This window comes from Aedes aegypti, chromosome 2, assembly GCF_002204515.2.
Source record: "Aedes aegypti strain LVP_AGWG chromosome 2, AaegL5.0 Primary Assembly, whole genome shotgun sequence".
Taxonomy (NCBI): domain Eukaryota; kingdom Metazoa; phylum Arthropoda; class Insecta; order Diptera; family Culicidae; genus Aedes; species Aedes aegypti.
The window spans coordinates 84,634,211-84,656,535 of NC_035108.1; the positions used below are offsets into that span (position 1 = coordinate 84,634,211).

Consider the following 22,325-nt stretch of genomic DNA (forward strand, 5'->3'; position numbering starts at 1 on the left):
GGTAGTCTGTCAAAGAAGATTCGAAAGAAAATATCCTTAAAAATTTTAACAAAAAATTCCCATGTGGAGGTCTTATTCAAGGGACGGTAAATAACTGGTCATTGGTACCATTGGTACCTCGCGTACCTGCAGGAATAAAATATACCCCTTTGTGTGGTCCTTAGCCTCTTGCCCAGCAACTCCTATCCCTACCTCCTCGCGGTACAGGCCGGGGTACGAGTAGCCTTAGGGAAGATCGAGTAACCAACCCCGGTGGGAAATCTGGTCGTATGCTGACAGGAAAGAAGAAGTTTGCTTTTTCTTCTGCAAACCTTGAGCGTCTGCACTCCATGTTAACAGCGTCTGTTCCCCATGTCAGGGGCGGCTGATCATCGTACGGGTGCCCGAGAAGCAATCTAATGTCGTTATCAAGATTATTATAATGACAGGTTTACCGATCTCAGCAGTCAGTGGGTGCGCGGTGTAATTAGCTGCGGGGAAGGCGGAAGTGACAGTTGGCGAGTTGGCTAGCTGGCGGGTTTGTGTACTCAACCGTTTCTATGGGGTTGTTAGGGAATGTTTATTCCAACAAACATAAACACAGTGAAGTGAAAATTTTCTCCAGCATTTTGTCGCGAATCAAATTTCGTCTTTAATGTAGTATTCCGGTGTTTTGTGTCGAAGAAAAGCAGATTATTTGAAAAATTGGTTTACAATTGCATGTAATACATGCATGTGCAATGTGGAAATTTCGAATAGTGCAGCGGGTGAGAGCCACCCACCACCGATGGTCTACAGATGAAAGAGAGGATGCGCCGTTTGACGATGTCGGTTGTATTCTTGTAACTTTATCTTGTAAGTTAAGTCATTCTACTATCAGTGCATTACACAGTGAAGTAAATTCAGATACTTTGCCGCGTATACCACACAGATGTGAGTGTAAAAGAATCATTCTTACCTACTTTGTCACACCATGCATCTGATATCCAAACAACCAAAACAAACTCGCCAGCTGTCACTTGGCATTTCAAAATGGCGGAATGGGAAATCTGACACATTGGGGTACCTCCCTTCTAGATACCTTGGTCGTTATCGTATTTAGAAACTGGGTCGGTGATCAAGACATAAACAAACCAACGTCAAGAAAATTGTAGTCCGGTCGAACCTGAATCGGGTTGGGGTTGAAACTGTGATTCAGAACGGGTTGCACCAGTTCCAACCTAGGTTCGAAAACGAATTCAACATAAGCTAAACTGCGCACTATGACGTTATGAACATTTAGCCAACCGTAAAAATAAAAAACACAAGAACGTCAACAGAATAATACGGACCGGTACAATCGGCATAAACCAATACGACGAAAAAGGACTGACGATTGGAAACTCGGTATGTGGAACTGTAAATCTCTCAACTTCATCGGAAGCACCCGCATACTCGCCGACGTGCTGAAGGACCGTGGATTAGGCATCGTAGCGCTGCAGGAAGTGTATTATTATTTATCTTTATTAGGGAGATTTTCAGCCCTTGGCTGTTTTCAGGAAGTGTGTTGGAAGGGATCAATGGTGCGAACCTGGGAGGGAGAAACCAATACAAAATTTCTGTACGTCATAGTGAGCCGAGATTCCGCTGTCACGAACTGTCACTGTGAGCCCAGATCTCAAACATTGGACTAACATGAAAAAAGCGCGTAACTGATTATAACACATTTTCGTATTTCTTCAAAAATGATATAAATCGAATGGAAATCAATTCATGCACATAACGCAAGTAATTTCACGTGAGCACCATTTAATATGATTGAACATAAAGCATTGAAAAACGCTTCGTTCTACTTTTTCCAATGAAAATGAATATTTAGTGTATAGAAAACTGTGGCCCTTTTTTCATGTTTGTCAGGAAAGATCGAAGGTGCACAACAAAAGGAAACTACTGATTTTCTCGAAGCCTGCCTTGATTGTTGTTGGCAAGCTGGAGTTATCTTGCAGTTCAAAATAAAGTTGTCTTATATTTCGTGTGTAGTATCGGTGCCTCCCTCCCAGGTTCGAACGTTTAGAGGTAACCATTCCATTTAGGGTTCATTCAAATATTTCGTAACGCAAAATTTGCCAATTTTAGACCCCCTCCCTCCCCCACGTAACAGCTTTTGTATAGAAAATTTTAAAATTTTGTATGGACCGTAACACTATGCTAGACCCCCTCCCTCCCCCTGTTGCGTTACGTAATATTTGAACGATCCCTTACCAGAGCTGCAGCAACACACACGAGCTGGGAACAGCTTTTATAGTGATAGGTGATATGCAGAGGCGCGTGATCGGGTGGTTGCTGATCAATGAGAGAATGTGCAAGTTGAGGCTCAAACCAAAGACAGATTAAAGACCTCCATGTCCCTTGCAGTTGCCCAAAATTTTATGGCTCATAAGGTAATCTAGAATGCCGTGAAAAGTGTACTGCGATCTGTCAAACTTGGGTACCGTTTGCACTACCGAGGGACCAAATGCAGTACTAGAAGTGGTACCCAATCTGAGCCCGAGTGTGACGGACCTGCTCAAACGCCGGTTCTTCAACTTCAGCATAATAAACGTGCACAGCCCTCACTCTGGAAGCACTGATGATGATAAAGACGCTTTTTACGCGCAGCTCGAACGCGAGTACGACAGCTGCCCAAGCTACGACGTCAAAATCTTCATAGGAGATCTAAACGCTCAGGTTGGCCAGGAGTAGGAATTCAGACCGACTATTGGAAAGTCCAGCGCCCACCGGCTGACGGACGAAAACGGCCTACAATTAATTGATTTCGCCGCCTCCAAGAATATGGCCATTCGTAGCACCTACGTCCAGCACAGCCTTCCGTACCGATACACCTGGAGGTCACCACAGCAGACAGAATCGCAAATCGACCACGTTCTGATTGATGGTCGGCACTTCTCCGACATTATCGACGTCAGGACCTATTGTGACGCTAACATCGACTCTGGCCACTATCTGGTGATGATGAAACCAAAGACAAATTAAAGACCTCCATGTCCCTTGCAGTTGCCAAAAAAGTTATGGCTCATAAGGTAATCTAGAATGCCGTGAAAAGTGTACTGCGAACTGTCAAACTTGGGTACCTTTTGCACCACCGAGGGACCAAATGCAGTATTAGAAGTGGTACCAAATTTGAGCCCGAGTGGGACGGACCTGATGAAACTGCGCCTAAAACTCTCCGTCGGTAACAACGTACGGTACCGACGGCCGCCCCGGTATGACCTAGAGCGGCTTAAGCAACCGGATGTTGCAGCTGCATACGCGCAGCACCTCGAGGCTGCATTGAGAAGAGGGGGAGCTGGATGAAGCCCCTCTTGAGGACTGCTGGAGAACAGTAAAAGCAGCCATCAACGATGCAGCTGAGAGCAACGTCGGGTACGTGGGACGAAGTCGACGGAACGATTTATTCGACGAGGAGTGCCAGGAGGTTTTGGAGGAGAAGAATGCAGCACGGGCGGTCATGGTGCAGCAAGGAACCCGGCAGAACTTGGAACGTTATAGACGGAAACGGCAACAGCAGACCCGCCTCGTTCGGGAGAAAAAACGCCGCCTTGAGGAGATGGAACAGCTGTGCCGGTCTCAAGAAACACGCAAGTTCTATTAGACGCTCAATGCATCCCGCAACGGCTTCGTGCCGCGAGCCGAGATGTGGAGGGATAAAGATGAGAGCATTTTGACGGACGAGCGCCGGGTGATCGAAAGGTGGAAGCAGCACTTCGACGAACACCTGAATGGCGCTGAGAGCACAGACAATGAAAGTCGGGACAACGGAGGAAATGCCTTCGTCGATACTGCGGAGGATGGAAAACCAACCAGCCTCCACTTTGAGGGAGGTTAAGGATGCCATTCACTAGCTCAAGAACAATAAAGCTGCTGGTAAGGATGGTATCGGAGCTGAACTCATAAAGATGGACCCGGAGAGGCTGGCCATTTGTTTGCACCGACTGGTGCCTATCAGGGATAGGCAATCTGGGAAACAGAACAGCTACCGGAGGAGTGGAAGGCAGGGGTAATATGCCCATCGACAAGAAAGGCGACAAGTTAGATTGTGAGAACTTTCGAGCGAGCACCATTCTAAATGTGGCCTACAAAGTATTATCCCAGATCGGACCAGATCTTTACTGTACGGTAAATCCTCCAAAAATGTCGTGAATACCAGGTCCCAACGCATCAGCTTTTCATCGATTTCAAGGCGGCATACGATAGTATCGATCGCGTAGAGCTATGGGAAATCATGGACGAGAACAGCTTTCCCGTGAAGCTCACAAGACTGATTAAAGCGACGATGGACGGTGTGCAGAACTGCGTAAAGATTTCGGGCGAACATTTCAGTTCGTTCGAATCCCGCCGGGGGCTAAATCAAGGTGATGTACTATCGTGCCTGTTGTTCAATATTGCGCCGGGTTTAACAGCCGAGGCACGATTTTCTCAAGGTCCAGTCAATTTGTTTGCTTTGCTGATGACATAAATGTAATTGGAAGAACATTTGAAACGGTGGCAGAAATGTACACCCGCCTGAAACGCGAAGATACAAGAGTCGGACTGGTGGTAAATGATTAATTCATTTACCTTGGATCCTTGCTGACGGCGGACAACAATGTTAGCCGTGAAATACGCAGGCGCATCATCAGTGGAAGTCGGGCCTACTATGGCCTCCAGAAGAAGATTCCCGCCTGCACCAAATGTACCATGTACAAAACGTTCATAAGGACGGTAGTCCTCTATGGGCATGAAACGTGAACGATGCTCGAGGAGCAGCTGCAAGCACTCGGAGTCTTCGAACGTCGGGTGCTTAGGACGATCTTTGGCGGTGTGCAGGAGAACCTTGTGTGGCGGCGAAGGATGAACCACGAGCTCGCTGCACTCTATGGCGAACCTAGCACCCGGAAGGTGTCAAAAGCTGGAAGAATGCGTTGGGCGGGGCATGTTGTAAGAATGCCGGACAACAACCCTGCAATAATGGTGTTTGCTTCCGATCCGGCAGGTACAACAAGGCGAGGAGCGCAGCGGGCACGGTGGGCCAACCAGGTGCTGCAAGATCTGGCGAGAGTGGGCCGCAGCCGAGGATGGAGGGAGGCAGCTGCGAAGCGAGTTGTATGGCGTGGAATTGTTGATGCGGTTTTATTGTAATATCAATGTAATACCAATAAATGTAATGTAGGTTCTATTCAACCACTAATCTGAGAATCAGGATCTTCTTCTTCTTCTACTTCTTCTTCTTCTTCTTCTTCTTCTTCTTCTTCTTCTTCTTCTTCTTGGCATTAACGCCCCTACTGGGACAGAGCCGGCCACTCAGCGTAGTGTTCTTATGAGCACTTCCACAGATATTAACTGAGAGCTTTCTTTGCCTTAGTTGCTATTTTCGCATTCGTATATCGTGTGGCAGGTACGATTATACTTTATGCCCAGGGAAGTCAATGAAATTTCCATTACGAAAAGATCCTGGACCGACCGGGAATGGAATCCAGACAACTTCAGCATGGCTTTGCTTTGTAGCCGCGGACTCTAACCACTCGGCTAAGGAAGGCCCCTGAGGATCAGGATCTGCCTTAACGCCAAGAGAAGCATTACGTTCCGGATCAATTATTATATTCTCTCTCTTCCATTTATCTACATTTACACTTGCATTTATCAGATTTACCATTAAATTAGAGGTTAGTTATTATTTAAATAGCACTACATACATGCGTTTATGTCATAACCTTGAATAGGACAAATTTTGTTAGCCTAATGTTGGAAAGCACTCCAAGGAAGTTAAGAAAATTTTAAATTCATTTGAATGTTTAATTACAAGCAAACGGGCTCAATAAATGGGACATAGCCCTTAAAAGTTTTACGATACAGTTTATTTCATTATTCATGAACTTGAGCATGAGCATGATTGACCGCCCGCAGTTGCTACACCTTTATTGCAAGAACAACTGTACTTACACATGCGGCCAACAGACGCTACTCAGGATCAGTAGCATCCTCAATGTGTAAATAGGGGGGCTGGGAGCAAGAAGGACACCTTAAGATATATAGGTTCAAATCATGGTTGATTAGCACAATTTTTGAAGATTTTTCCAGTGTAGGGGCAAGCTGACCTCTAAATGATGTTATCGATAGATTTCAAAAATATATGAAACACATGATGATTTGAGATTTTTGAAAATGTCCCTTCTTATGAGGTTTTTAAACGAGACACGGGGCAAGAGTGCCACTCGTATGGGGCAAGAAGACTACCAGAGCAAAATGCCATAAATTGTGTATATTATTTCCCCGCCTAAGCGATAAATTGTAGAGTAAGTAAAGATAAAAACTGTGGGTTAAAAGATGACTTATAGTTAAAAAGTAATTTTACGAAATTAATTTAGTTTTCATCTTATTTGACTGTAACAATAATAGTAAAAATTTTCAGAAACCATTTTGAATGTCCGAGATGGTTTATTTTGATTTTATTTAGTAGGAAACATTGATTTAATGCAATATTAAACAAGAAAAATAAAAGTTCATTCGATTTTACATGAGAAAATTGCGGTGTCCCTATTGCCCCATAAGACATACTGTTATTATATAGGAAAATTTAATGTCAAAAGGACTTTTTCGAAAAAAAATTCTTCACAGCTATACTGCCGTGAATCGCAAGTCAGTCCCATCTGTAAAAAGTAGGCATTGAGAAAATGGGCTGTGAAGTTTCTAAACCCGTTTTCCATGTGAATATTCAAAAAATTCCAGAGAATTTAAACATGTTCAAATCTTAATGAAACTTTCACAATTTGCTCTTCACTACGATATCCCTTCGGGAAAAATATAAAGATGATCAAAACACGGTTCATTTTTGTGTTACACGTTGCGAAAATCTGTAGTGGGACTGATATGCGGTTACTTTTCATTATGGGACAATTTGACTTGGTGTTTTTTCCTTGTTTTTCCGAACAAATCTTATTATCTCATTAGTGCAGCTGAAAGAGCATTGGGAAATATGTTAAAAACTGAACACAACTCAATTTTAACGAAAATGCAGATGGGACTGACTTGCGATTCACGGCAGTATATTAAACAATTGAAAATCATCAATACTGTGCGGAAAAATCAATATGTTTTGTATTTATTGGGAGTCAAACCTTGTTTTCCAGTCTTACATTCTTATAATATTTCGCATATTTTGCGTAGGAGAGTTAAAGACATTTTTATAATTTTTTGTACTAAACATTTTTAACTGTAATATTTACACAACCCTCAATTAGTACTCAATTTATACTTATCCTGCGTAAAACATCAAAATATTGATTTGAACTACGTGAAATTAGAGGTGGCACTTTTGCCCCGGGTGTCCTTCTTGCCCCATGTCCCCCTATTACCGCGTTTACTCAAAAGGACACGCGGCGTTTCCCGGAGGAAAAGAACAACCACGGTTTTGCTCCCTTTTTACTTCACTCTTGCGGTGTTTCATCAAACGCGATCGTTCTTTTCCTGCACCATTCGCAGCGTGGAATTTTGGGAAAATGCGCGTTTTTGGAAACTGTACAACAGCCGTACGGCGTATCACATCCAGCGGACCAGGCAATACTAGTGCTCTCATTATTATAACAAGCAAAACCGGCGCCGGCAGCGTCCGAATGCAGGTCAATTTGGGGATGGGAGAGAAATGTTGACGTGTTACTTGCTTCATAGAAGCTGAGGAGTCCTCTGCACTTCCACAAGAAAACACTGGGAGTTTGCATATGGGAAAGGATTCGTTTTGGTAAACGATAAATATGTAATTTGAAATGGACAGTTGAGTACCATGCCCACACAGTTACGGATCACCCACAGTGACGGATCACTTTGGCGTTCAACATCGGGTAACTCGCTCAAAACATAAACGTTGACGTAATAGTAGTTTACGAAACAAGTTGCAGAATGATGATTTTTACAGCACGAGTCGTAAATTTATCCTACGAGGCTTGCCGAGTAGGATAATTACGACGAGTGCGGTAAAAATCGAGTTCTGCAACGAGTTACGTACAACATTTTTTGCAATTTCGTAGAAGACCACTTGAGGGTATCAAAAATTATATCAGAATGCATTCACCATTATTTTACAATTTCTGAAAAAAATATTTGTTATATAATGAGAAAGCGTAGCGTAATTAATCATTACAGCACTGGTTTCAGTTACGTAATGACCATTCCTGCACTGCATACTTCAGTGCAGGAAAGTAGGCCGTTTCATGACAGATTGGCGCGATGAAAAACAGCCTATTACGATGAGAAATTGCAAAAAACATATTTTTCGCATGTTATACTATTTGTCTTCTACCATTTGTAATGTTAACCACAACATTCAACCGCTAAATAACGACGTATTTGACAAATGTTAACTTGGTATCACACAACTATCATTATATGGTCGTTTTCTGTAAGAAGTGGCGTCAGCATTCATAAGCTCCCACAGTTAGTAAAACTCAAATGTTATAGCATGAATGCTCGTTCGCTTGGATTTAGTATAGGATAAAACTAATAAAACATCAAGGTTTGTCAATTTCGTTTTTTAGCAGACAAAAATGGGTGGAAAACTTGGTGTGAAGCGAAAACAGTACATGTCTCAGTTACTACCATGTAGTATTACACAAAAATGGCATTTTACCCTTGTTTCCAGCTCTAACACTGCTATTTTTTGCAGTAATATGTGACACATTGTTAACTTTCGCCAAATCATGCAATACAGATGCATTGAGTTAAAAATCTCATGATTTTGCGCACTGATCCGTATTATGTCACAATTTGACCCATATTGTGAAAATTGATCCATAATACGGTTTTCAGAAACCGATACAATTATTAATGTTTATGCAATCCTATGTAAATATTACACTCAAAACAGTTTACTAACCGAAGTTACAATTTGAAACGATTCAATTCGTGCTTTTAAATTACAATTTTACTTTTTCCATGTCGTTTTATTGAATTTTATAGGTTGGACTCCACACTATTTGATCCATAACTGTGGGGTCATAGTATTGCTGTGTGCGTTTGAAATGCAAATATCAAATGCGGGAACACCAAACGCGATAAGATTTTCCACAAGAAATGCGATGTCGAAGATACATTTTTCTTGCTAGGTCGGCGGTGATTTGTATGATCGTTGCTAGGTGTCCTTTGATTGTTTGGTGTTACCGCATTTGGAGGACGTTTAGTGAAGATTTGCACCTCAAAGGCAAACAGCAATATACACACAGACGAGCGATATCGATAATGCGGTTTCTAAGCGAACAAGACACGGATTGCGTCGGTCGCTCACAAAGGAGCATGCAACAGATTCAACGGATCAAACATTATTGTCATTTTCCGTTTTTTTTTTTCACGCGCATGATTTATTTTTTTCTCCCGCACAACGCGAACCGGACACATTGATCCGGATTTCATCGCTCGCCCACAAAGGAGCATGCAACAGATTCGTTGGATCAAACACTACTCTGTTTATCAATAGTTTTACAATTGAAACAGTTAGTTGACTTTTGGATGAATCTTCTGAGTATTGAATCATATTTTAGTAACAGCTGCAAAATAATTATCTTATTCCGTTTTTTTTTTTCAAGTTCGTCAAAAATCAGCTCTGGAACAACCACGGTTTAAAGTGGCGAAAAGCCACCCAAATAAAGATAAATAATAATAATAACTACCATGGGGCCCAGATAGCCGTAGCGGTAAACACGCAGCTATTCAGCATGACCATGCTGAGGGTCGTGGGTTCGAATCCCGCTGGTCGAGGATCTTTTCGTAAAGGAAATTTTCTCGATTCCCAGGGCATAGAGTATCTTCGTACATGCCACACGATATACACATGCAAAAATGGTCAATCGGCAAAGAAAGCTCTCAGTTAATAACTGTGGAAGTGCTCATAAGAACACTAATCTGAGAAGCAGGCTTTGTGCCAGTTGGAACGTAACGCCAGAAAGAAGAAAAAGAACCATCACACCATAGATTCTATAGTTGGAGGAAATTTCGAAGAATTCATCTGACAAAATTGAATATGGTTTGATACAGTTTTTCACACGTTTAATCAACTACCAAACCGACAGCGTCGAACAGCGCCTCATTGACGCTGTACCGTTCTTTTCTCGTTCCAAAAGTTATGGCACTGAATTGTTTTAGTACGAGTAGCAGCTACCAAATAAAGTTCACTCTATTAACAATACAGTCCAATGTATTTTAGATAGATCTGAAAACGTTATGCAGATTCGTGTTAGACGACATACTACATATTTTTAGTCTTGAAGTCTAAACGAAGTTTAGTGTTTGCCGAATCGCAAATTGGACTGTGTTGTTAATACGATGTAAGAACTTTTTGAATCTTTCACTGTTATCGAGTTGAGTTTTGTTCGTTTTCGTTTAGAAACTAAACACTGAAATCACATTACATGTATGCTGTTAAAACAGTCACGTTCTAACGTACAACTTAAGCGGTAAATGAACGACCATTAGCCTACACTAGGAGCACATAAAAGTCTGTTTTGTATATAAAGTGGATAATATGGCAACGAGAATTATGTATATATGATTGATTATGTTTTAGTTTATATGCACTAACATTACGGTTTGTTCTTAAAATCTTATTCTGGTCTGCTGTGGTCAATAATCAAGCATGGCCTGAATGATGCTTGCTCTTTCTTTTAGCTATATATTCTTGATCTTGTTTAAAACTTCTTAGCTTTGCTGTAGAATTTGAGTGTACTGCTTTCAAAAAGCAAACTTAACATGGGGAGTTGCTTCGCTGTGTGATGCTGCTGTGTATCTGCTACTGCTATTATGGGGCTTTTACTTTAGCCATGCGTGTTGGAGTAATAAATTCTGTGTCTGAATATAGGTACGTATAATGTCAACTGGTTTCAATAGATTTTTTTCAACTGATTTCACAAACTTTGTAGCGCTCGTATATATTGTGTGTTTGAACATTTGATGGCAAGCTAAGCTAAATGTTTGTTATAAAATCACTCATAGACTAGAACATTCAACCTTTCTGATGTTAAACGTATTTTCGACTAATATATTCACTATTTCACTATTCTTTTCCAAAAGTAAATTGTTTAAAACAATCATCGAAAGTTTCTTAACTTAGTAAGTTTGTCTCGAAGAGAAATAAATCAAAAATACATAGTTTTGACTACAACATAAAATTCGAACCACGGATAATAATTTCAACAAAATTTCCAAAAATAAAACCTTCGTATTTGATACAAAATGGGCTCTAGAATTCACTACTAACAATAATTAACAAATATTAATCTTTCAATAGAGTTTCGATAACATTTCAGTAAAAATATTCATTCTTGGATCCACTTGTTCTAGATTGATTTAAAGTAAAACATTGCGATACTGATATATAGCGTGTCCCGCGAACACATAATTGCATTAAAAACGAGTTTCGTGAGGTATAAAAAGCTGAACTTTGAACAGAAATACCACCCCCCGCCTTTGAACACTTGAAAGTCACCTCCGCATTTCGCCGCTATTATGCCACGGCGACGAGAATTCATACAAAAATGTGCCTTACCACTACAAGCTGAGCTCAATCCGTTGAGATTACTCCTGCACCCTTACCCTCCCCTCCCTAGACAAGCACTCGCTAGTCGAAGATACAGGCAAATACCGATATGCAGTTCAAGATGAACCTATCACAGCAGCTTCGTTTGTCACCTTCTGCCTCTTCGGCCGCTTTGCGCATTTTCTTGGGGTAGTTCTTCGGGTTGCTGCGGGCACTCAGCTGAATCGGCATCCCAGCAAAGGGTGGCCGTTGTTGCTTGAAGTTGGCTACCATCGTTTGCTGCTCCGGCGTTAGGTTCGTCACTTTGCGCCCGTTCAGCATATCTCCGACCAGTTTGGACTCGGCAGGGTCCAGCAGCTCGATGCGATCCTTAACGTTTTCAAACTCCTTCCGTGTCATGGTGAGATAGTGTGGCGCGTAACACAGCGCCCCCAGAACGCGACGACGATTTTCGTCCGACAGCTCGAGATTCTTACGCATGCATTCTTCGCGACTCCAATTGGCTAGCAAATCCAGGAGGACTATCTCGGAAGACATCTGCAAGGCATCGCGCCGGGCAATCATCTCCAGCTCTTCAAATCTCAACGCGAGCATTGCTTCTTGTGCGAAAACGTCCTCTGCGTGCATGTCGATCAACTGGAGACAATTGTTCAGCAACGCAGCAAAGTATTCCTCCGGAGTGACCGGTCCTTCCGGTTTGTCGTTCTTTCTGTGGCGGCGTTTCTTCTTCTGTTCGGTGACGATCGAGGCCTTTACCGGTGTGATCGAGTTGTAGTACCAAAGGGCGCGAAACACTTCCAGTACGTGATCGATCGTTAGATTGTGATCCAGTTCCTTGACGCAGTGTATTTCCAGCTGCCGGCACTGGAAGCGGGATGCCAACTCCAGCATCTGGAGCATATGGCTTGGTGAGTGGAATTTGATGAATTTGGTTTCGAGGTACCTGGAAGAAAATGCAGGAGAATCGTTATTGCGATTGTTATTATAGATTGCATTCTTTAAAATCAAAGTTCTGGGATTCTGCTCAGAGGATTCGAATATATTAATAACAGTTAATGCTCTGCAGCCAACTCTTGATTGGCACGCCATTAGCGCTGCAATTCTAACATAATGTGAGTGACAGCCGTAGTTACTACATTCCATCACTCGGCATCCGCACAGATTTTCTCTACTATATTGTCCCCTCCGCATGTAGCGAGCATGCGATCTCTTACAACAATGAAACGGGGGCAACCGAACACGACATGATCCGCTGTTTCCTCCACACCAGCACAATTGGGGCACGCAGGAGATTCTGAGCGCCTGAACTTATGCAGGTACTGTCTATAGCAACCATGTCCTGACAGGTGGAAGTTCACTTCCCCATGGTTTCTACCATACCGATCTGACACATTTGGTATTAGCCGATGGGTCCATCTACCCTTAGGGGAGTTATCCCATTCCTCCTGCCAACCTCTGAGCGTTTCCTCTTTACACGTGTCGCGGACTCCTCTGGTACCTCTTTGGTTGAAGCATTGAACATCTTCCTTGATGATGAGCCCTATGGGCGTCATCCCGGCTATGATGCACACGGCAAACTGTTACCGTCCGGTATTTACTTGCTACTCTTAAGCACATTATCTTGTACGTGCTTTCCAACCGCTTTAGGTTTCTGCTCGTTTTAAGCGCTTTTGACCAGATTGGTCCTCCATACCTTAGTATGGATAGCGTCACACCTGCCACTGGCAATTACAGCAGAGCTGTTAGACATCATCCTCAAAAGCGTCGCTATAGCCGTAGATACTCTTTTACAGGCATATTCAACGTAGCTAGCGAAGCTGAACTTGTCATCGATCATTACCCCAAGACGCCTAAGGGATTACTTGGACTCTATAGTGCAACCACCAACCGAGATAAGCGCCAGTTGCTCGGACTGGCCACCACCACTTCAATCTTGTGGCAGGCCAGTCCTAGTTTCCTAGACCTCATCCATTCCTCAACTATGGAAATAGAGTGCGCTGTTGTCAACTCTACTTTTCCCATCGATTCACCATAGACCACTAGGGTGATATCGCCGGCGAAGCGAACAATCTCAACACCCGTCGGAAGAGGCAGCCTCAGTACGTCATCGTACATCGCATTCCATAACAGCGGGCCCAGGATTGAACCTTGAAGTACTCACTCCCGCGGTAATTCGATCGCTTTTCTGACCTTCCTCTGTGTCATACAGTAGAATCCTACCTTCAAAATAGCTTTCTAGAAGCTTACATAACTGCACCAGTACCTTGAGGCGGTGAAGTGCGTGGGCTAACGCTTCCAAGCTTGCGCTGTTGAATGCATTCTTCACATCCAGAGTGACGACCGCACAGTAACGGATGCCGCTCCTTTTATGCTCGATTGCCACATCAGCTGTCTGAACGACCAACTGGATAGCGTCCAGAGTAGATTTACCTTTCCTGAATCCAAACTGGTTGTTGGACAGGCCGTCCGCACCTTCCGTATACGGTACTAGCCTGTCAAGGATCAACCTCTCCAATAACTTGCCTGTCGTATCTAGTAGACAGATATGTCTATACGCCGACAGGTCACCTGGTGGTTTCCCCGCTTATGGTTATGTCGCTTCCATACATCCGGGAAGATTCTTTGATCTATGCAGCGTTGCATCGTGGTTCTGAACATGACCGGATTCGCATTCACTGCCGCTTTTAAGGCAACATTTGGGATACCATCGCGTCCCGGTGCCTTGTTTGACGCGAATGATTTCACGGCTTCTACCAGCTCTTCGTTCATGCATACACTGAGAAAAAACTACACGTCAAGGTCGTGTGTTTTACTTATAGATTTGCGCAAAGAGGAAAACCACATGACTTGAGTGTGGTAGCCATATGGATTTCGTAATTGACTTCACGGTATAATAACATGTGTATCAACATTAGGTTGTCATGTGAAACGAACATGAATGTCAAAATATTAAATCATGAAAACCAACTGATTTGCTTATTGAATTCGAAATGTAGTGGCTTTAGATAGTTATGTGTGATAGAACATGAATGTCATGAGACTGAAAGAAGAAATTTGGTAGAAGAACTCTTGCTCCCCAAAATATGGATTCGAGGCTCCTCTGCTTGTCGCAAGCTCACTTGAATGTTTTTTTCAAGCAAGTGAGTCAGCAACAAGCGTGGCGCCGCAAATCCATATTTTGATGAATCAGTCCATGAAGCAAAACTAAAGAATTGAATGTGTAACACACACGAGGTTTGTAAGAAAATCACAACAAATCGATATAGACGTTCATGAATCGATCCATAATTTTCGGCACACGGATCAAACGTGTGGTTTTTTCTCAGTGTACGGCGCTGGGGGCCATGGGCTTATGGGATGGTGCGGGAAGAGTACATCGATTATCGATCGCAGCAACTCGAGCGACTTCTCTTAGGGCGCTATGGCACCTTTGATCTTAGCCATTACCACTCTGTAGGCCATAGGTTCCCAAACTTTTTGGTTGCGCGACCCATCTAGCCAATAAGCATATTCCTTGCGACCCACCAGTGGAAAATAGTCCAGAGTAAGTTTTGTACTGAAGCATCTGAGATCACGTATTACTTTGTTTGGAATAGAATTTGATCACAAGACGTAATTGACATTGACATGTGCTTGATTGAAACTACAGTGAATACAAATCTATTTGTTAACTTGCAACTGCTATTAAAAGTGAAAATATTAACATAGAAAACTACAATGAATTGTTTCAATGTCTCGACATCTATCAACATTTCATATAGAACTGATTATATTCTTGCAAAACTTTCCAATTGAGTAAAACCTCCACGAGCTCAATATTGACTCACGGAATCAATATTTCGATTATAATCGATGTTGCATGTACCTCAGATTGTTTTTGATCCTGAAAGTTACTTCTACACCATGAAAATTTGAAAATATTTTGTCGGAGAAAATTGGAAATTTTCAAATCTTAAAGGTTATTTTACATACTTAATTCAAAAAAGTCTATTTTGCAGCTTAAACAGTTCCATACAAAATGTATGGGGAAAATTCTACGACAGAATTTGTTTTATTCTTCTGACCATAAAATCTTAGCTGAAATGCTAAACGTTTTCGTAGGAGGAGGAGCATTATATTAATTGAGATTTTGACACCGTAAACCATACCAAAATTTTATTGTGTTGTTCCTCTCAAACACCTTCCCAAAAATATTTGTTCCATTATTCGATATTTCCATGGGCCGATAATCCCTTCGACTCATGGAAATTCGACTATAGACGCTTTATTTAATAATTATTTAAATGTTTTAGCCTTAGATCTTAGCCTTAGAATACTGCCGTGAATCTCAAGTCAGTCCCATCTGTAAAAAGTAGGCATTGAAAAAATCGGCATTGAAGTTAACAATCACGTTTTCCAAACGAATGTTTAAAAATTTCCAGAAGATTGAACCATGCTTCAATTTGATTGAAACTTTCACAATTTGCTCACTTCCATATCTTTCCAATAAAAATATAAAGATGACCAATACGATCAATTTTTGTGTTACACGATGCGGAAATCAGTAGTGGGACTAATATGCGTTTACTTTTTATCATGGGACAATTTGACTTGGTGTATTTTACTGATTTTCACCAACCAATCATGTTGTCCCATTAATGCAGCTGAAAGACTATTGAAAGATATGTTGAAAACTGAACTCAATTTCGATGAAAATGCAGATGAGACTGACTTGCAATTAAATGCAGTGCCAACTGATCCAATGCCTGATCACTGGAAGAAACAATTTTAGTGTAAGTAAGAATATGATGAATAAGTTTTAACCAGTGGCCAAAGTTTTGGGAAACTTTGGAAATAAATTAATATTTTAATAAATTAAAGTTTCGGAAATTTTGGAAAATTTGGAAATAGATTACTATTTTGGGTTTTTTTCGCGACCCACCAAAAACTGGCTCACGACCCCCCAGGGGGTCGCGACCCACAGTTTGGGAAACTATGCTGTAGGCGTTACCCCACGTACTCGAATTGGCACTCTGGCATAGACTATCAAAGCATGCCCGTTTTCGACTCTTGATTTCCTTTTTGACAGCTTTTATATCCTGTAAATAAAGAATAAAATAATATGTTGATCCGTCCACAGTTCGGGAAGTCTCTCTTCTGCGCCAACTGCAGCCAGTACTTATAGTTCAAAAATACCGTAGGTACGAACAGATAAAAGGTACCAAGTCGAAAGGTAGAATAATTAATATTACTTGAGATAGGTAGACATGACAGTCCTTTCCCCTTTAGAAACTTTCTAATAACTCTTTAAAAGCCACCTACAAGTTGCAACAACTCATACAACAAACAATCGAAAATATATCCAAAGAATTCCACGATCTTATCTGAAATGCGCAAATTTGCTAATTCCATGACTACAATAAAACATTTAAATCATTGGATTTACTGCTCAACATTGCATTTGACAAATTCGCCAACTCTAAAGAACAATTTCGTTCATCTCAATACAGCAATTGCTTCACAAAAGAACAACTATGTTCACAATAAACGACAATTTCGTCAGCTCTGAAGAACAATTTGGTTCAACTCAAATCGGTAATTTCACCACACTTTCAAAAACAGATACAATTGGTAATTTCACCACACTTTCAAAAACAGATTGCTCGAAGATTTGCAATTGATTCGCACCACCAGTACACCTGCGGCCTATTCTCTCTAGGAGGGGCTTTTCTCGGCATGAAAGCATCACACGCTCTTCACCGTTTAGGTTCAGAGTGTTCCGCCTCAGTGCTTCAGTGAACACTTCGTCGTCGCTCCAGTGGAGAGTCGCTTATGTAGTCAGGGATCTAACATCATCCTCGTCGCCAAGTACGTCTTGTGTCATTTGCTTATACATATAGATTGCACCCTTTTGCTTGGCGTCCTTCTTTAAGGCTAGGATCATTTCACCAACCCTAGTCCGCCTTATGCTCCGCACATGTGCGCCCAATGGCGATAACTTCTCTGTGGTTCGCATCGCCTTCAGAACCTCGGCGTATTTCGCTTCCTTCGTTTTGATAACGAAGGCCTCGCCTAAATTCCTACGTTTCGCTGTTTCCGGTTTAACATTCTCCTTGGGCTTCGTTTTCGGTTTTCTCCTTTCTCTCTTTTTTCCGGCTCGTATCCACGGGTTGCTGTTGCCTTGCGCCCGTGGTTCCTGGGGATGCACTGCCTAGTTCGAACTAACCCGTGGCTCTTTTTTTCTTGGCAATATTCGCCTTAGGCTTAGTGTTGGCCTCTCCACCATTGCCATATCCTCTTGATCGCGGAACTTGACTCGTGTCAGCTTTTCCGCTCTGGAGGACGGCCACGTAGGTCACTTTTCCCTTAGCAACCATACGTCTTTTCCCACGTATTTACCCTCGGAAGGTCCTCTCTTTCGCATCGCGTATCGAAAATATCATCAGATATATTCGCGTTGCCTGTGAAAAAAAAACACTTCGGTCTGACGCGACTTAGTGTCTCTTTCGCCTTCTACTTTGCCAGGTTGTGCCTTGGCTTTCTCGTAGTCCTGCTATACAGCTAGGACTGATAGTCGCAATTTCAGAAGACTTGTTTTCAAGCCTTTGATCTTAACAAACTCGATGATGACATCGAGTTGCTCAGCAACTACCTGCATTTTCGGAAGATCCACGGCCGATCCATCCATGGCCTCGATCACCTCACATGTTGCACTGAAACGGCCTGTGCCTGCCGTCGTCACAGTGTCTAGGATTTTGCCCACACTGTTTTCACTTAAGTCGATGTTGGTCGCCTCCTTTCTAGGCGGGAACCTTAGCCGATTACTGATGGGTCCAGAAGCCTCTCCTTCACATTCCGCTAGTTGTTTGATCATCTCTTATGGGTCCCCCTAAAAACCGCTATCCATCTCCGCTGGACTAGTCGCCTTTATAATCCCATGATTATCCATGCAAGCAGGGAGGCCATGCTAGGGTTGAAAGAGTCGTTTATGGGGTACTATGTTCAGAGCCGGATCGGCGCAAGTCAGGTAATGGCATCTGAGCCTACTCCCGCCCAGTTGGAACAATCAGGCGACGGATTTGGAACGTACTCTAAGCCCACTGTGAACTCCACCACATCCTGGGCAGCACTCCAACTCGCAGAAGGTCCTGGAGGAAGTCCGTTAAGCCCCTGAAGTTTCGTCCTTGCTGCCCCGGTAGATCTTACCTAGTAACGTACAACGTAAAGGTGATCTACCTGCGGAACGTAAGGTGACCAATTGCGACAAAGTAGAAAATGGTGTATCTGACGTATACACATGAATAATGAGTTACATCAAGAGTACAAAGAATATTCGTATGTGTGCAAAATATGGCAGACTTTAGTAGGCTTGTGACTTGGTGCGAATATCGGTAGAAAGAATAGCAAAAATAGCATTTAGTCTGGAACCAGGTAGACTTCAGCAACATAGTAGGAGGCCAAAGGAGCAAAGTGACAAGGGCATGATTCTACACGCCATCGAAGCTACAGAGGCAAATGTCCACAGGCTTAACGAGTTCCTAGAGTAGGCTCAGATGCGATTACCTGACTTGCGCTAATCCGGCTCTAATATACTAACACATGAAGGACTACATCAACCCTAGCGTGACCTCCATGCTTGCATGAATAATCAAGGGATCAAAAAGGGGACTACATCAAGTCATCAGGCGGCGTGCGGATTCACCGTGCACATATGCTGATACCAACAGAATTTTTTATAAAATTTTCACGAACGACATTTTTCAGTCTTTATAAATCTTTACCGATCATTGTCCAACGATGGCGATGGTTAACAATTCAAAACGAAACGATATCGATTGCTATCGAAAATCACTGACTGCTTGACCAGGATTGTTACAAAATATTCTGAAAATCTTGGGTAGTAGACTTTTTAACATTATTATTATTAACATTACACATTTTAAGGATAAAACATTCATTATTGCATAATTTTAAAAATATTTTCACCTTAGCTCCGTTCAATAAGATATGCTTTATCGCATGAGCCGAAAGATCAAATATAAATGTATTATTTTGATGATTTTTCGCTCAATGTCTGCATGGTGAATGGGGTCCTTTAAATACGATTCCTGTTAGCTTGAGCTTGAGCTTGAGCTTGATTGGCCGCCCGTGGTTCCTGTATCAAAAAAGTATCAAAAACTTGAAATTATTCGACAAGCTTCTGGTTTCTGGCATTGGAACTATTTTAACCAGTGGCGCAGGATGTGGGTAATACAGGTAGGACATGTGCTACGCACAAAAACACCTGTGTAGGACAGTCAAAGGGTTGTCCTACCCAAGATTCAAAAAAAAAAGATCGGTAGATAGCTTTAAGAATAAAATAAACTATTTATCATCTGTTCAATATACATAAAAAAATGATAAGCGTCGTACTTATACTAAGGAGAATGGAACTCACGATAAGGTTTTTCATGGTTTTCTCATGCCTAGTAGAGCGTGACATGTGCATGATCCCCAAAAGTTCTGGCTTGTGAGAAGAACGATTGAGAATGTAAACATCATGGGAAACTAAATAACAACTACAATAACACTGGAGCAATCCTCTATGGTATTTCTGAATGAATCAATGGATGTTTTTTATTAAATTATCTACCGCCTACCTTGTACATGTTCTGGGGCATATTTTCTGGAACATCCAAAGAGTATTATCAGATGATTATTGAAAAATCATTGGATGCAGTATTGGAATAATCTAATACCACTCGCATCGTGTTGTACACAGCACAAGTGTGACTAAATTCCTACTGATATTTTGTGGCATCATGCATAGAATTTTTTTGGGCAGATTATGAAGATTTGCTGGAAGATTTTGTTTGCAGAATGATCAAAGAAATACTAGCGTTATATTTAATGGATTTCCTGCGCGATGAAACATTTGAAAAGAATCTTCATCTTCAGTTCTTTAGCGATTAGCCGGGACACATCGAAGCAAAGAAAAAAAAACTACAAGAATTCACAGAATTTTTGCTGCTCATTCATTTTTTTAACTAGAAATAGATGAGAAAATTTGAACAACCTCACTGGTTGTAGTGGTAAGCAGTTTGGTATATTTTTGTAAAATTTGTTTATTAAAATTGATTTATGAAGGACGATAATCATATTTTAAAATATGAATGATGACAAAAGTTTGTCCAATGAATGATCCTAAAGACAAGGCTGGTAGGAGGTTCATTTTTAGAGACTTGGTCTTTATTTTTATGCAAGTCTCTATTCTTAATGGAAGGTCTCTAAGTTATTTATTTTCCCCAAGGGAGAACTTTAAAGATTATCATATTGATTTTATTAAGACTACATTCAGAGTCTCTTACAGAGGTCTCTACAGAAATTATTCTGGATAATTCTCTTGCCGCGATTTTTCAAAGGATACTTAGGAAAATTTCTCTAGAATTTGCTACAGGAAATCCTTGAGAACTTCAAAGCAACAAACTCCAGTAATTTCCTCAGGTATTATTTTGATTTTTTTCCAAAACTATCCTAGAATATCCTCCAGATATTTTTTCACTAATCATTCAACCAAATTCTCCAGTTTTTACTGTAGAATATCTTCCAAAGGTTTGTACAGAATTTCGCTCGAGGAAATCCACAAAGGTTTATTCCGGAGTTTCAGGAGAAAATAGCTTAAGGATTTTTTCAATAAATTCATGTGGATTCCTTTCTTGCGAAGTTCTTCAAACAAGCTATAGGAATTTTTAAAGCAATTCATCCAAGTATTACTGCATTTTTTCCAAACATTTCTCAAAAAGTTTCTCAAAAAATTCGCATGCAATCTTCAACAATTTATTTAATTTTTCACAACAGTTAATACTACAGCTTAATTAAATTTTAGAATACGTTTCGACCGGGAATCTTGGAGGATGTCCCAGGAAAATCGATGGATCAATCACTAAAAAAAGTCTTCGAAACTTACTTAAAAAATTTATCAAACAATTTTTGGAGGTATTCTGATGATTTCCGAAATAATTTTTGGAGTGATTCCATTTCTGTGGTTCTCCTTGGAAAAAGCTTGAACTCTTAAGGTATTCTGAACAAAATGTTTGAAGAAAGTCCCTAGAAAAAAATCGTGTTGTAATTCCTTGGGAAATAATCACTAAATGATCATTTAGAAATTTGCGGAGTAATATCGGAACATTTGAGCAAATATATGAATACATTTCTGAAGAAATTTACAATACTTGTCGTAATGCCACGAGGAATTCTAAAAAAAAATCTTTGGCCTTTGATAAATGTCTGCTCTGAACAAACTCTTATCTCCTGGCTTCTATCAGGTTTCGTTTTCTAGTTCTTGTTTGGTCTCTTTTTTTGTTTGTTCCTTTTAGGTCTCTGATTGGTCTCATTTTCCAAACAAGAGGTCTCTAATTTCCTATTGTTTAAGGTACTCAGTATCTACCAGTTCTGTAAAGACGTAAAGCTTTCTTAGTCTTGTGGTATTTAGTGCAGGAAAGAATTATAAAACTCTCATTTCACTTTCCATCACATCAAATAATCTAATGTCATGTTTTACTGGTTTCACTGGTATCGTTTTATTCACCTGTGCCGACCGGTCTTTGTGCGGCGTATTTAAACAGATGCATGTTTATTATCCTACCAGGCTTCCGAAGGCTTTCAATGCATATACAGTAGCCACACATTACAGTGCATCCATCCATGAAAATCCTTCGCGACTCAGACCGTTCCACATTGCTGCATCTGCCACAGCGCATACAGAAGTATCGAATTTCCCCGGAATTTCGTCCATTCTTCGGCGCGACGTCACGCGTCGTTTTTATCGATATCGCTACTTTACTTGTTGGCA

At 41.4% G+C, this 22,325-nt stretch overlaps 1 protein-coding gene across 5 annotated transcripts in view; it reads right to left on the minus strand.

Moving 5' to 3' along the window:
* Positions 1-10,012: 10,012 nt before the first annotated feature.
* LOC5568305 overlaps positions 10,013-22,325 on the minus strand; it is a 111,077-nt gene continuing 98,764 nt past the window's right edge. For all 5 annotated transcript variants that reach the window (XM_021841397.1, XM_021841398.1, XM_021841396.1 and 2 more), the window contains one exon: positions 10,013-12,458. In XM_021841397.1, the coding sequence (XP_021697089.1) occupies positions 11,597-12,458 (862 nt within the window). In that variant the 3' untranslated portion in view covers positions 10,013-11,596. The remainder of the gene's footprint in view (positions 12,459-22,325) is intronic.